Genomic DNA, 14,475 nt, shown 5'->3' with positions numbered 1-14,475 from the left:
TGGAGGATCTGTGCCTGGAAGTGGTTCTGACTGCAGCCTAGGGAGGACAAGCCCAAATGGAGCCTGACCGCCCCTCCAGGGGAGACAGACACAGGAATTCACAAGCCCAGGCAGCTCAAATTTGGGACAGGAAGCCTATAAAGGGGGGGGGGGGAGGGTACTGCACAGATAAGTCAAGTCTGCAAACAATGAGGATTAAAAATAGAACATAAGCCCTGGCCGGTTGGCTCAGTGGTAGAGCGTCGGCCTGGCGTGTGGAAGTCCTGGGTTCGATTCCCGGCCGGGGCACTCAGGAGAAGCACCCATCTGCTTCTCCCCCCACCCTCCTCCTCTCTGTCTCTCTCTTCCCCTCCCGCAGCGGAGGCTCCATTGGAGCAAAAGATGGCCCGGGCACTGGGGATGGCTCCATGGCCTCTGCCTCAGGCACTAGAGTGGCTCTGGTGGCAACAGAGCAATGCCCCGGATGGGCAGAGCATCGCCCCCTGGTGGGCATGCTGGGTGGATCCCAGTCGGGTGCATGTGGGAGTCTGTCTGACTGCCTCCCCATTTCCAGGTTCGGAAGAATACAAAAAAAAAAAAAAAAAAAAAATAGAACATAAAGTAGCTCGTGAATAACTTTATATAGATTATGTGTTGAGACATTATTTTTGCTGTATTAGGTCTAATAAACTACTGTATTTTTCGTTCCATTAGACATACGGGCATTTTCTCCTCCATTTTTGGGGGTAAAAAGTGTGTCTTATGGAGCAAAAACTATGGTATTCTCAAATTTATTTCATCTTCTTTTAAAAAACTTTTCAGAGTGACTACTGGGACACTTTTTTTTTTTAATTCAGTGAGAGGAAGGGAGGCAGAGACAGACTCCCGAATGCACCCAGATCGGGATCCACCCAGCAAGCCCACTAGGAGGTGATGCTCTGCCCATCTAGGGCATTGCTCCATTGCTCAGCAATCAAGTACCTCTTAGCACCTGAGGCAGAGGCCATGGAGCCATCCTTAGCACCCAAGGCCAACTTGCTCCAATCGAGCCATGGCTGCAGGGGAGGTGGGGGAGAGAGAGAGAGAGAAGTGAAAATGAGAGGGGTAGAGAAGCAGATGGGCACTTGTCCTGTGTGCCCTGACCAGAAATCATACCCAGGACATGCACAGGCTGGACTGATGCTCTACAACTGAGCAACCAGCCTGGGCCATGGAACACTTTCAACTACATAGGTGACTCAGGTTGTATTTCCATTGAAATCCAATGATTTAGTGATTTTTTAAAAAGGCATATTGTCTACAAATAGTCTACTTTGTAAATTTAAATATATATGTTTAAAAAGGTAAAAAAATAAATTTCATGCTAAGACCCATCAAAAAGAGTTGGAGTAGCTACGTTAACATCAAGTAATTTAGACTTCAGAACAAAGAACAGAACTGGGGATAAACATATGTTTCATAAGGATGATGGGATCGTTCCTCAAGATGACATATTCCTCCCAAATGTGTGCACACCTAATATCAGAATATTCAAATTTACAAAGCAAAGCCAGTAGAACAATGAAAAAATTAGATAAAACCACAATTATAGACATTTAAGTACTGTTTTCAACAATTAATAGATGTGCACAAAGATTAGGAAGATGGTAGTGTTCCAGATGATAATGACAAACATCATCGCCAATTTAACCTGATCCACACTTCCAGAACATTCTCCCAGCCACCAACTCAGGACACACGTTCTTTTCAAGGGCACATGAAATAACCATCATTCTGTGGAGCATAAAACAGAGCTCAGTAGATTTAAAAGGAATGGAATCAATGTATATCTTGAGACCACAATGGAATTAAAACCAGAAACCAGTAATGAAAGAAGTCTGAAGGAAAATAAGCAAATGTCTGGAAATCAAACCACACATCCAAATAACCCACTGATCAAAGAAATCACAAGGGAAATTAGAAAGAAAAATACACGTCAGCTCCTACAGGGTTCAAGTAAATGGTGCTGCAGGAAAGACTACAGTGTTCTGTTTTTATTAGAAAGAAGGTCTTCCAAGATGGCTCAGTCCAGACAGTTGCAGGCAATTGGCAGGAGCTCCTTGCCACGCTGACCTCTTCACAGGCTACTTGAGTTTCCTCGTGACCTTATGGTTGGCATTCCCCAAAGGGAGTCAGTCATCCATGTTGTTTTTTGTTTTGTTTTTTTTAAGATTTTTATTCTTATTTTTTTAAGATTTTTTTAATTTATTCATTATAGAGAGGGGAGAGAGAGAGAGAGAGAGAGAGAGAGAGAGAGAGAGAAGGGGGGAGGAGCAGGAAGCATCAACTCTCATATGTGCCTTGACTAGGCAAGCCCAGGGTTTTGAACCGGCAACCTCCATCCATGTTGTTTTTAAGGTGACCTTGCCAAGAACAAGATCAAATTTAAGTCTGGAGGACAGGTGGACAGCTTCACTGATTCCCACTTAACAGCCTATGCTCTCAAGTGTGTGTGTGCCTTTGCAAAATTCAACATTATCACCTCAAATGTTGAGCATGAGAATGCATCAAATTTTACATTCTGTAGTGGGGTCAGAATTAACAAGGATGGGCAGTATCATCCAAGATAAACATAACTGTGAGCCAGCAATTCCACTCCTAAATATACACCAGACAGAAATGTTTATATATGTTACAAAAGACAAGGACCAGAATGATCATTGCAGCCAGTTTAGAAAGTATTCAAATGTCAGTTGACAGCAGAACAGATACATTGTGGTATTTCCACATATGGAAATAGTATGCATCAATGAGAAGGAACAATTTACAACCCTTGCAACAATGTAGATGAATCTTGCCCAAAAAGTTGAGCCAAAGCAAACTAATCTATTAAGTCAGCCTGGCTTTCACTGGAAAGACTGGAGAGGTGGGAAAGGAACATAATGGACTGGAAGGACCTTAGAGGACCTCTCAGCTGTTGGTAAATGCCCCATTTCTGGGGGAAAAGTCACACGTGTGTGTTCATTTGGTGAAATTCCAGTTCGTGCATTCTAGGTACACTTCCTAGCTGAATACTGCACTTGAATCAAAATGAATAAAGAACCCAGAAACCTCTGAATTAAGAAATATGATACAGCCTGACCAGGCGGTGGCGTAGTGGATAGCGGATTGGACTGGGATGCAGAGGACCCAGGTTCAAAACCCCAAAGTCGCTGGCTTGAGCACAGGCTCATATGGTTTGAGCAGGACTCACCAGCTTAGGCCCAAGAACACTGGCTTGAGCAAGGAGTTACTCGGTCTGCTGTAGCTCCCTGGTCAAGGCACATATGAGAAAGCAATCAATGAACAACTAAGGTGGCCCAACGAAGAACTGATGATTGATGCTTCTCATCTCTCTCCCTTCCTGTCTGTCCCTATCTGTCCCTCTGTCTCTGTCGCACACGCAAAAAAGAAATATGATAGAACCAGATATTTAAAAATTAATAAATGAGTTGGAACAAAGCCCAAGGAGTCTCCCCAAAGTAAAAAAATATACAGAAACCAAAAAAAGATTTTAAAAGAGGAGGAAAATTAGGGGTGTGTGAGAAAACCAAGCCCTTGGCTCCCATAGTAGGTCAACAAGCAAAACTGACAAATCAAGACACTGCTTTGCAAATTGGGAGATGGCATTGGACCTATCTACTCAAAAAGCCAGTCATGGAAGGAAGGGGGACACTATTGTTCTAGGTGAAGAGCTAAGAGGTGTAAAACCCTTTAAATACAACATGTGGGGCATCATAAAGTCTGGGTTTACCAACAGGAAAAGAAATTTCTGGGACAACTGGGGACATATAAAGGACTTGTTCATCCATCAAAGTCCCCCCAAGAATACAGCTCATGTCACCTGAGATTTGTAAGGGCCTTCCATGGAAGGACTAATCCAAAGGGCATGAACAGGGTTTCAGAACCAAGAAGGAAGCCATCTCTGCCCCTGGGGCCAGTGGAGCCAGAGCCCCAAAAGGTTGCTGTTGTGACAGGATGCAGCCCAGCAGGAAGGACACTGGCAAAGGAGGCTGCTATGCCCTCCTCTCTCTCCCAACACACCTGCAGCCTGGCTTCCCCCCGCCATACCCACTGGAGCCTGCAGTCAAGTGTACCTACGTGGGCCAACTGTGGAGAAGGAAGGGGGTGTGGGGGGAAAAGGCAGAGTGGCTCATTATCACAGTCAAAACAGGTGAATATAATCTGGTTTTGTGTCAAATCACATATGTCTTTGCTAAAAATGAAAGCAACTTAAAAGCAACTGCTAGAAAAGATGACTGTGGTCCCTCCCAGCTCCACTCTGCTCTCATCTCCTGATTCTTGCTCTGGGCACCACCTTGCACTATCAGGTATGTGTGAGCAAGAAGAAGGATCTGCCTTAGAGAACACCCCCACCCCAACCCGCAGCCCAACCCAGGGCTCCCTCCTAGCCAGCAACCAGATGGGATGATCAGAACGAAAGGGATGATCAGAACGAGACCTGTGTTTCAGACACGTGATCTGCTTGCCCACAAGGAGCACTACGAATGTTTGGTGAGAAAGCCCAACGTGAACACTGGAGCTTTTTATTTGTTTTTTTCCCAAATAAATGAACCAGTTCATTTTTAAAACTACACAAACTCAAAATGGATCATAAAGGGGTCAACAAGCTTTTCTGTAAAGGGCTAGAAATAGCTGAGACGCTGCAGGCCTCACAGTCCTCCCGCCAGTTACCCACCCACTCTGCTGTTGTAGCACAGAGCAGACACAAACCACATACATGAACAGGCAAGGCTGCACCCTGTAAAATTTTATTTATGGACACAGGAATTTGATTTGCATATGATTTTTCACATATCATGAAGTCTTATCTTTTTTTTTTTTTTTTTATAACCATTTAAAAATGTGAAAACCATCCTTAGCTCACAGGTCATCCAAAACCAGGCAGTGAACAGGATCTGGTCTGCAGGCCAGATCGTTGACCAGGCTTGAGGCATGATATCAACAATACCACACCTAAATTTCTTCTAAACCCAAGAATTTCAAAGCAAATTATTGATGAGAACACTCCCTGGACCCAATGCAGTGCAAACAAAATCAGGCATCTCCTTATAGGAGGATGGGCCACCCAGCACCCCCTCTGCTTGAGCACCCTCCCCCTTTGCTCTTGAACTAGTTTTGCCCCGGCCCCTAGTTTGGGGTCATGCCCCGTGGGAAGCAATCTTGAGCACATCACAAACAGCAGTTTCAGATCAATGCTCACAGTAAAACAAGGCACTTAGGAAAAATGTGAAGCATTCTGGCTTTTGATACATAGATTTGTTTCCAAGTACCCTGTGGAACTCCACAACAAAAAGCTGTTTTCTTCAAATCAAAAAGTGAACTGTTCAGTCACAAACAGTATACTTACCACAAATTAGTTCTTCACGGTGCTACTAAACATTTCCAGAAGCTGCAAAAAGCTCATCTTTATTGTTGATTAGAATTCAGCAGACACTCTGCTCTTTGTGACATGTGCACAAAACCGAAATCAAAATAATAAATACACATCACCGACCATGTCCCTGTAAAACTGTCTGGCCTGGCTCCTATGTCCTCACATCCAGAAACAAGTCATTCCTTTGCCAGCACATCCACCAAGCTCTCCATGTCTGCAGCTGAGCGGGAGCCCCTCACCATGAGGGGATGGAGCACGGGGCCAGGCTGAGGGAGGAACTGAGGCCTCAATTCTGCTTAGGCTTCAATGGCCCCGCGTGGCGAGCAGCTGCCACAGTGGACAGTGCAGTAAACCATCCAGGATGAAACACCAACAGAATCAAAATGAAAATACCCATCATGCCGGTATAAAAACCGTCCCTCTGGAGGAAAGTGCACCAGTATTGGTGGCATCACAGGAAGGACAGAAAAACCAGCAAGTGCTATGAACACAGGCTCCAGTGCCTCCAACATGAAGATGAAGTGCTCCCAGGCCCCACACGGCTTGCCTGTAGTGTCTCTGGTTAAGCTAACACACATCTGACTTCCCTGCCACCAGCAGAGTGCTCAAGACACCTTTGGCAGAGCCTCTGCTCAGCGACAGAATATTCTGGAGCCCAGGATACCATTCAGTTACTGGGACAGCCCCGGTATCCAGGGAGCTGTATGGATCTCACTGCCACCAAGCACGAGTAGGCAGCAATGCCCCTCTTTTCCTTAAAGGGAGCTGCCAGCAAGAAGGGATGATAAAATCTCTCCTTTCCGGGGCTAGGAGAGCCGCTGCTATGGCTAGGACGAGCAACTCCAGGACGCCTCCCCAGACCTGGCCTTCTTGGTCTGCCCATTGGGCCCTGGGGCCGGGTTCTTATGCCGCTTCTTCCGCTGCTGCTGCTGTAGCCGCTCCTCTTTCTTTTTCAGGTAAGTGGTCACATTGTCAAAGGTGGCCTTGTACAGACTACTGAAGCCACTGTCCTGGCCAGCAGAGCCTATGTGGGAGGAACAAGAGCAGGTGCCATGGGACAGTGACTTGGGATGCCACCTTCTGCAGCGGGACTTGGTGGGCCTGCAGGGCCCTCCTGCAACAGGGTATCAACGCAGTGACCACCCACAGTCCCCTGGTACCTTCTCCGAGGTGGCCCCAGGATGCCCACCCCCTGGTAGCCACACTGGCTGGACCTCAGACTCCTTTCTAACAGAACACAGAAGTCGGCCGTTCTTGAGAGTACCTCACCTGCTGGAAAACTCAACTCCACAGGGCCCGTCAGTGAAGCATAGGCCTGTGTCCCATACGTGTGACCTCCATCTGTCCTACACACATGGCGCCCAGCTCCCTGAGCTCTCCCACCCTTCTGTGATTTTCAAAGTAAACTCTCTTCCCCTCAGTGGCCCCATGGATTGTCCTCACACCTGACCCCTGGCCAGGAAACTACCGTTTAAGGGCACTAGCTGGGGACTTTTGAGTGGCTCCTACTCCATGTGGGGGCCATGCCAGGTACTGGCCCTGCCCTGGGGACTTCCAACACCCAGCCTTAAAGACATAAAGGCAGATGCTGCTCCAGCTCTGACCCCAGTTCACATGCAGCTCAACTGTCCTGACGCAGGGCCACACCTAACAGGGCCAAATGTACACCCCACACCCACCATATTCTCAGAGCTCCCTACTGTGCACTGTGTCCTACAATCTGCATCTGCCCATGGCCACGCCGGGTGTTACCCTGAAGCACAGACCACACACGCTCACCTTCCAGCATGGCCCAGTTCCTGCAAAGGAGAGCGCAGACCTTCGTCACCACAGCGTTCTCAGGAACAGACTGGGAGGCAGAAGAGGAACGTGCATCAGAAGGTGCTGTCAGCACAACGCTGGGCAGACCTGCGGGGCCCAGATGGCAGAGCCTGGGAGGGGACCCCGTAAACTTCTATGTGAGGACCAGGAAAGCCAAACCACCAAACACGGCAGCCATCACAGCTTGTCAGGATAGAAACACATGACAGGAGGGTGGCTGGTATTTCAGGCACTGGCTTATCACATGTGACTATCTATGAAGCCTGGCAGACCTGAAAGGTACCAGCTGGTGGCATTCTGTTCACTGCCACTTTACAGATAAAAATACCTGAAAGCACTCATTCAAGTGAGCATCTGTGAAGACTGTGACAGCCTACAGAGAGCCCTGGCATGCTTTATCCCAAGTTTCCAACTGCTAGACTGCCAGAAACTTCATGCCATCCTCCTGATGTTGTGTGAGGACTATAGACCCAGTGATCTAAGTCATATTGTTTATATTCAGGATGAGTTCTGCCTCCTGAAAATAATTCTATTTTCACCGGTCCCCAAGTGTAAAAAAGCTGAAACCACTGCTTTACTCAATTCTTCCCCGTGGCAGCCCTGCTTGGTGTGGGACAGGAAGGAGAGGACATTCCCACTGTATGGATGGGAGGAGACAACTCAGAGAAGGTTGGGGGCTTGCTCCGCCCACAGCCCACATGCCTCTTCCACACCAGGGTTCTTCTAACCAGCTGAAGGAAAACATTGTCGCAGGCGCTAGGTCATGCTAGGCTGCCAACATTAAGGACACATACCAAGTATCAGCTTCTCTCCTTAAAATGAAACCACAGCATGACCAGGACAGGCACAGAGAAAATGATTCTCCCAAAAGTCTACCACAGGCTTCACGACACTGGACAAGCTGGCCAAGTAGCCCAGCTCCCTTCTCGCAGGTAACAAGCCCTACAACTCCCCACTCAAGACACACCCTCTGGTGCCACCAAGGCATGATCAAGTGGAAAGATATGACAGCTGTGGCCCTACCCCCACCCAGGCATAGGGAACAGCAGGGGCGCAGCATGACTCACCTGCCACTGGCTATCCACTGGCCTGCAGAGGATGAGGGGGGCTTCCTGGCAGTCTTGTAGCACCCATAGCCCCTGACTCTCCTCAAAGGCAATGTCCCACACTCTGTGTTGGAAAGACAGTTGCTGTTTGTAAGCCAGCTGCTGTCTGGGGGCATCAAGCTGGAAGATGTAGACCACAGGAACACTGCCCACGAGACAAAGGAAAATCGTTACAGCCCCCGCAACCCAACACCGAGAGCAGCCCAGCTCCCAGCACAGGCCTGCCTGGGCAGAAGTGCCCCTGCCAACGTCTTGGCTGCAACCACACAAGACCCTGAGCTAGAAGTAAGGAACATCCAAGTCACTAAGTCCTGGGGTAGCTTGTTATGCAGCAAGGATGACCAACACAAGACACAAGGAAAAATGTAAAGAAGAGAGCTGACCCACCTGCAGGGCAGCAGACAGGACAGGACACTTCCTGGCCAGCACTTGTGCCCTCGCTAAACCTTCGTCCTTATTTCTAAGACAAGCTAAGATGCCCCCTCTAAGACTTGTCATGAGAAGTGAGGGGTTAGAGAGCACAGAGAAGATGCTCAGCAGGAAAGAGCTGATTGGCATGTGCTACCGAAGTCCATCTCATCAACCACTGGAGCTCAGGTAAGTCTACCGTGACCAACCCTCGGGAGGGACTGACAGAAATAGATTCGACAACAACCGACCCTTAGGTGAGATGTGACCACACACAAAAGACTGGTCAGAGGCCTTGCTGTGCATTAAGCTGGTGGATTTAAAGGGCACAGAGAAGAACGCCAGCACAGAGGAACCTGCACCCACACACCACAGCCGCCTGAGAAAGGGAGACCCCTGCAGGGAGCTGCAGCACCAACACATCACCTGAAACCTCCCGACTGAGGAGACAGACTATGGAGCCATTGGAACAATCTGTGTGTTCCCTCCCTTACAGGCTGGAGAGAACCAGTCGCAGTGAGCTCACCAGTCACACAGCAGCGCCACACAGCTGTCCCGGCTCCAGTAAGTTATCCTGGACGCAGCAAACCTCTGAAAGGAAAACAGCAGCTTAAGACACATCAGGAACATGACACTGGACCGTCCGTTCCCACTGAGAGTACACACTGCAAGACTGACAGTTTCCCACATGGTCCAGGGAAAGGAAGACAGTGCTAGAACTTTCTGCTGACTGCTGGAGTTTCACATGGCAAAATCCTCTCTGTGGCTATAGCCTTCCCTCCAGACTGTGGAATGGCTCCAAAGCCAACAGAATTGGTCAAAAAGCAAGGAGAGCAGGGACCAGAGAACACAAGTGGAAAAGAAGGAGACTGTTCAGTAGAGACACAGCAGGGGTGAACACTGGACATCAGACAACAGAAATGAAGAGGAAAGGGCCTGGCACTCACCCACCAAGCAGGGCAGCTGCCCCCAGAGGTAGGGCTGCCCCATGGCTCCTGCAGGCTGGGTGCATCAGGACAGGGTCCTCTCTGCCACCCACTCTCCTCACCCTTAGAAAGGACTCACATCAACCTCGCTGATGGAGCATCAAGTTAAGTGAGGGCACAAAGATGAGAAGTCATCAGAACAATCAGGCCTCTCTCTGTTACACCTTCCATAACTGCGGAAGCCTAAGCAGAGGTGCCCATTGGGCAGCCAGGGCAGCAGGGACCACTGACCTGGTGGCCCCTACAGGCGTTTGGCTGGGGGTCCCAGGGACCCTGGCCTGATTCGGGCCCAGCCTGCTTGCCCTGAGGCCCTGTGAGAGCAGCTGCCATGAATGGTCTCAGAGCAGACAATGGAAACAAGAAGCCAAGCCGAGGACCAGGCAGACAGGCCCCTTAGGTCACACCTGGTCGTCAGACAAAGAGGGAGAGCGAGTTCCTGAGGGCTGGAAAAGTGCCACATGGAGACCGGAGGGGAAAGTGCACAGCACCCCTAGGGACAGGCAGCTCTGCAGGGCTGAGTAGACATAATAGCAGACCTTTTCCCCCACCCCCACCAGGCCCAGGTGGGCCTCTAGGAAGCAGGCAGCTCTACCCACGTGTAACCAACCCAGACCCTGGCTGTACAGGACTAGCTCAGGAGCATCAAAGCTGGGTGCCCATGAACATGTAGACTCCTGGAGACCCCAGTAGGCAGCCCATACCTCCCCTCCCCCTGAAAATCTCCTTGGCAACTGAGGCCCAGATGACCTGACCTGGAGTGTAATGAGATTAATCCATGACAGACAACAAAGAATGCTGGGTGGGTGCTCAGCCTGCTACCGGGCTATCAAACCCACAGCAAAGCTCTCTGCCCCTGGCCTACTATTTTTCCATTTCCAAGTGGGTTAGTGGTTTTCCCATAAATTAGATGTTTGAATGCAAACATGGCAAGATAAAAACTATTTCCAACTTGCTTAACTAGCTGCTTTCAGAATCTGAAATACACAATTTCCCCAAAGCTGGAAGAATTCCAGCTGCACTAACAGCAAAGAAGTATTCCCAATGTGAAACATTTTTCCCCTCACAAGATCTGAGTGACTAGAGAGGTGCCCTGCCAGCCCCCACAAGCCAGAGACAAAGTTGGCTACCTTGTCACCCCCGGGGCCTGCTGGATCCTGCAGGTCTGTCAGGTGGCAGCAGTGCAGCTCTCGGCCATGTCTGTAGTCCCAGAGCCTCAGGGTACAGTCCTGCACATAAGGATGGGTCAACGCACTGCTCAGGAGCATGGCACCCTGCCCCCAACACCCAAGCTCTCACCAAGCTGTGAGGACTGTAACTCTGGGACAACCAGAGCGCCTTTCCCAACCAGCAGCTCTTTGCTTCAAAGAGCTCACACAAGTCATTAAGGAAAATGGATGACCCAACAAAGTAAAACAAGCAGAGGACACATGACAACCTGATGTCACATGCCAGGCTATATTCAGGCCAACTATGCACACACACATACACATGCACACACATGCATGTGCGCACATGGACACATAATAATCAGGCATTTACACAAGGAGAAGCACACCAAAGTACTGAGCATATCAGCAGTGACGGAATACAGGTCCCTCTAAGACACAGAAAGGGTTCCTCTGCCAAATATTTAAACGGAGATCACAATGTTATTATAGATGAAACAACAGCTCTTAGAACGGACCCCCTACACACCCACTTTAGCTCTACACACAGATGTATACACCCCCCCCCCACCCCCCCCAGTGTACAGACACAAGCAAGGAGCAAGGCCTAGCCAGCTCTACAATTCAGAAAACAAGCACCACCTAGTGGACAGACACCAGTAAAAAAGGAACACACTGATTTACAAACCACAACTGGGAACAAAAGACAAGCTCTTGGCCCCAAGCACGGCTCCTGCTCGGTCCCTACTGAAAGGAAATGAGAGGGGCACGTGGCCGAGTGACACACTTACCCCAGACGAGGATAACAGCAACTCAGGATGGTCAGGCACAACAAAGATGCGGCTCACGAACCTGCAGCATAAGAGAAGCAGAGTGAGCCAGGGTTCCAGTGCTGCTGTGACCTCCGCACAGCTCCTGAGACATCAGTGCCAATAAGAAAACCTCTCTGCATCTGCATGAATGAAGGAGATCCTGAAGGCTGCGCTGCAATAGGGCTAGAAACTGCACAAAGGCCAGTCCCCTCCTTTCCAGGGGCCTACTGGCTCATGCCAGCGCCTCCACCTGGGCACCAGCTTCCTAACTGAAAGGCCCATTCTGTTTTAAACCCTAGCTTCCTCCCTGGGAGGCCAGAGGGCGGGATAGTGCGGAGGGCAACTCACTCAGTGTGCCCCAGACAGAAGGACTCGATGTTGTGCGGCGCCAAGGCCCAGCTCACCCGGATCTTCTCGTCCCGGTCGGCGGTGAGGATGAAGTAGTCATCAGGACTCACGGCCTGCATACAAAGGGTGAGAAAGGGCAGACTCACTCACAGGACAGTCAGAGCCACTCCCTCCTCCTACCCTCAGTCCTCCTTGTCTCCAGTCCCCAGTCCGTGTCCATGCAGATGTCATCTCAACACAATCCTTACTGCCACCCTTGCCTTCCTGCCTCTAGCACCAGTCACCTTCCTCTAGTTCACATGTCCCCATGTCTAGCCAGTCACCAAGTCCTTACTTCTCCCATTATGCTTGTGTCCCTGTGGGAACCACCTCAACTCTACCATCTATGGCCATAGTTCAGCCCTCACTCGGCCTCTGGGTGCCTCCAGTAGGACAGCTCCTGGCTCCAGAGTAGGGAGGACACTCAGGTGATGCCCATGAAGAACAAAGGACAAACTCTGACCTCATGACTGCGCCTGCTCTTCCCACGCCCCTCCACCTCATCACTGTGACCTAGGCCAACCCTCACATCCAGAACCACCCTGCCCCTCCCTCCTCACTCACCCTGCAGTCAGCTTCACTTTCTTAGATTCCAATCCTCCCGCTCACAAGTCTGCAGAGGGCTGTCCCTGCTACAGGAGAACCCAAACCCACCCAAATGCTCAGGGCAGACCCTCTTGTGCCACCCCACCTGAGCTGATCACAGTGGAGGTAATAAGCACTTTGCTCACATACCACATCCAGCAGCATGGACAGGTGCCCAAGTTCAAGATTGCCACATCCATGAGGCTCCAGCACTGAAAAGGAGTAAACATCCCCAGACTTATCAGCCACCAAAACCTTCTCCTCAGAAGCTGTGAACGTCAGGGCCGTGCACCTCCTCACCACGATCCTAGGCCAGAGAGATGCCCAAGGTTGGCTTGCATAGGTTGACACAGGTTGGCACAAGATCCTGCAACAAACCTGTAAGCCATGCGTTCTGGAGGCAGCACCAGCCCCCCAACACGTGGAAGTCCAGATGTTAGCTTGGGAAGCTCAATTCCAGGTGTTATCTTATAATGGAAACTGAAGCCTAAAGGAATTATGTCCCTAACATACCACCTAAACAGGACCCTGTACTTCTCAGAAGCAGAGGGACCCAAATACAGAAAAGGCTAAGAGGAGGCCTCCTAGACAGGGTCTTGCAGGCCTCAGGTTGAACTTCCTCCTGGAATGGCAAGAGGAAGCACAATGCAGAAATGAGGAACAATTAGGCTCAGGGCAAGATTCATCAAAATTCTCCCAGCCCTACGATTTCACAATGGCTCGTGCACATTGTAACGGGCCAATTAAGCAGCTGTGATGGCCTAGCCACAGCACTCTGGAGGAGCAGCTAGTCCAAGGAGCGCACCCACCCGAGGGGAACCCAGTCCTCCCCTCCACCCTATCCCCTATACCAGTGGTCCCCAACTGTTTTTGGGCCACAGACCGGTTTAGTGTCAGAAAATATTTTCACAGACCGGTCTTTAGGGTGGCACAGATAAATGCACAAAATAAAATTATGCAACCAGCATAAAAACTGTGGTATTTTTAAATATAATTGTCAAACTTACGAGACAAGAGTCAAGAGTGAGTCTTAGACAGATGTAGCAGAGGGAATCTGGTCATTTTTAAAAAATAAAACATCGTTCAGACTTAAATATAAAGAAAACGGAAATAATGTAAGTTATTTATTGTTTCTCTGCGGACTGGTGCCAAATGGCCCACAGACGGTACCGGTCGGTGGCCCGGGGTTGTTTGGGACCAATGCCCTATACCATCCCCCACCCAGCTTCCACCCAGCTCTGTATCTCATCCCTTTGTTTTTTTGTTTTTTGTTTGTTTGTTTGTTTGTTTTTGTATTTTTCTGAAGCTGGAAACGGGGAGAGACAGACAGACTCCCGCATGCGCCCAACCGGGATCCCAGCATGCCCACCAGGGGGCAACGCTCTGCCCACCAGGGGGCGATGCTCTGCCCCTCCGGGGCGTCACTCTGTTGCAACCAGAGCCACTCCAGCGCCTGGGGCAGAGGCCAAGGAGCCATCCCCAGCTCCCAGCTCGCTGTGGGAGGGGAAGAGAGAGACAGAGAGGAAGGAGAGGGGGAGGGGTGGAGAAGCAGATGGGCACTTCTCCTGTGTGCCCTGGCCGGGAATCAAACCCGGGATTTCTGCACACCAGGCCGACACTCTACCACTGAGCCAACCGGCCAGGGCCTCATCCCTTTGTTTTATACCAGGATGCTTTCAGCTGCTCAAGCTAAACTGGGCCTGGCAATGTTTCCGGGATGCAGTCCAGCTCTGCAGAGTGGGTTTGGGTCTGGGGAGTCAGGTAGCAGAAGGGAGGGGAAGGGCAGGGCATAGGACAGGACAATTGGCA

At 50.0% G+C, this 14,475-nt stretch overlaps 1 protein-coding gene across 5 annotated transcripts in view; it reads right to left on the bottom strand.

Moving 5' to 3' along the window:
• WDR4 (WD repeat domain 4) overlaps positions 1–14,475 on the bottom strand; it is a 58,711-nt gene that overhangs the window by 35,293 nt on the left and 8,943 nt on the right. For 3 of the 5 annotated variants that reach the window (XM_066370106.1, XM_066370108.1, XM_066370107.1), the window contains 8 exons: positions 12,817–12,973; positions 12,043–12,155; positions 11,674–11,734; positions 10,844–10,942; positions 9,257–9,321; positions 8,284–8,467; positions 7,175–7,244; positions 4,412–6,419 (listed from right to left, as the gene is read on the bottom strand). In XM_066370106.1, the coding sequence (XP_066226203.1) occupies positions 6,223–6,419; positions 7,175–7,244; positions 8,284–8,467; positions 9,257–9,321; positions 10,844–10,942; positions 11,674–11,734; positions 12,043–12,155; positions 12,817–12,973 (946 nt within the window). In that variant the 3' untranslated portion in view covers positions 4,412–6,222. Of the gene's footprint in view, positions 1–4,411; positions 6,420–7,174; positions 7,245–8,283; positions 8,468–9,256; positions 9,322–10,843; positions 10,943–11,673; positions 11,735–12,042; positions 12,156–12,816; positions 12,974–14,475 lie in introns of those variants that run through there. The other 2 variants (XR_010749322.1, XM_066370110.1) reach the window with 1 other exon arrangement.

The sequence above is a fragment of the Saccopteryx leptura genome, chromosome 2, assembly GCF_036850995.1.
Source record: "Saccopteryx leptura isolate mSacLep1 chromosome 2, mSacLep1_pri_phased_curated, whole genome shotgun sequence".
Taxonomy (NCBI): domain Eukaryota; kingdom Metazoa; phylum Chordata; class Mammalia; order Chiroptera; family Emballonuridae; genus Saccopteryx; species Saccopteryx leptura.
Note: the sequence above shows the minus strand (reverse complement) of the source record. Positions and strands in the feature narration are given on the sequence as shown.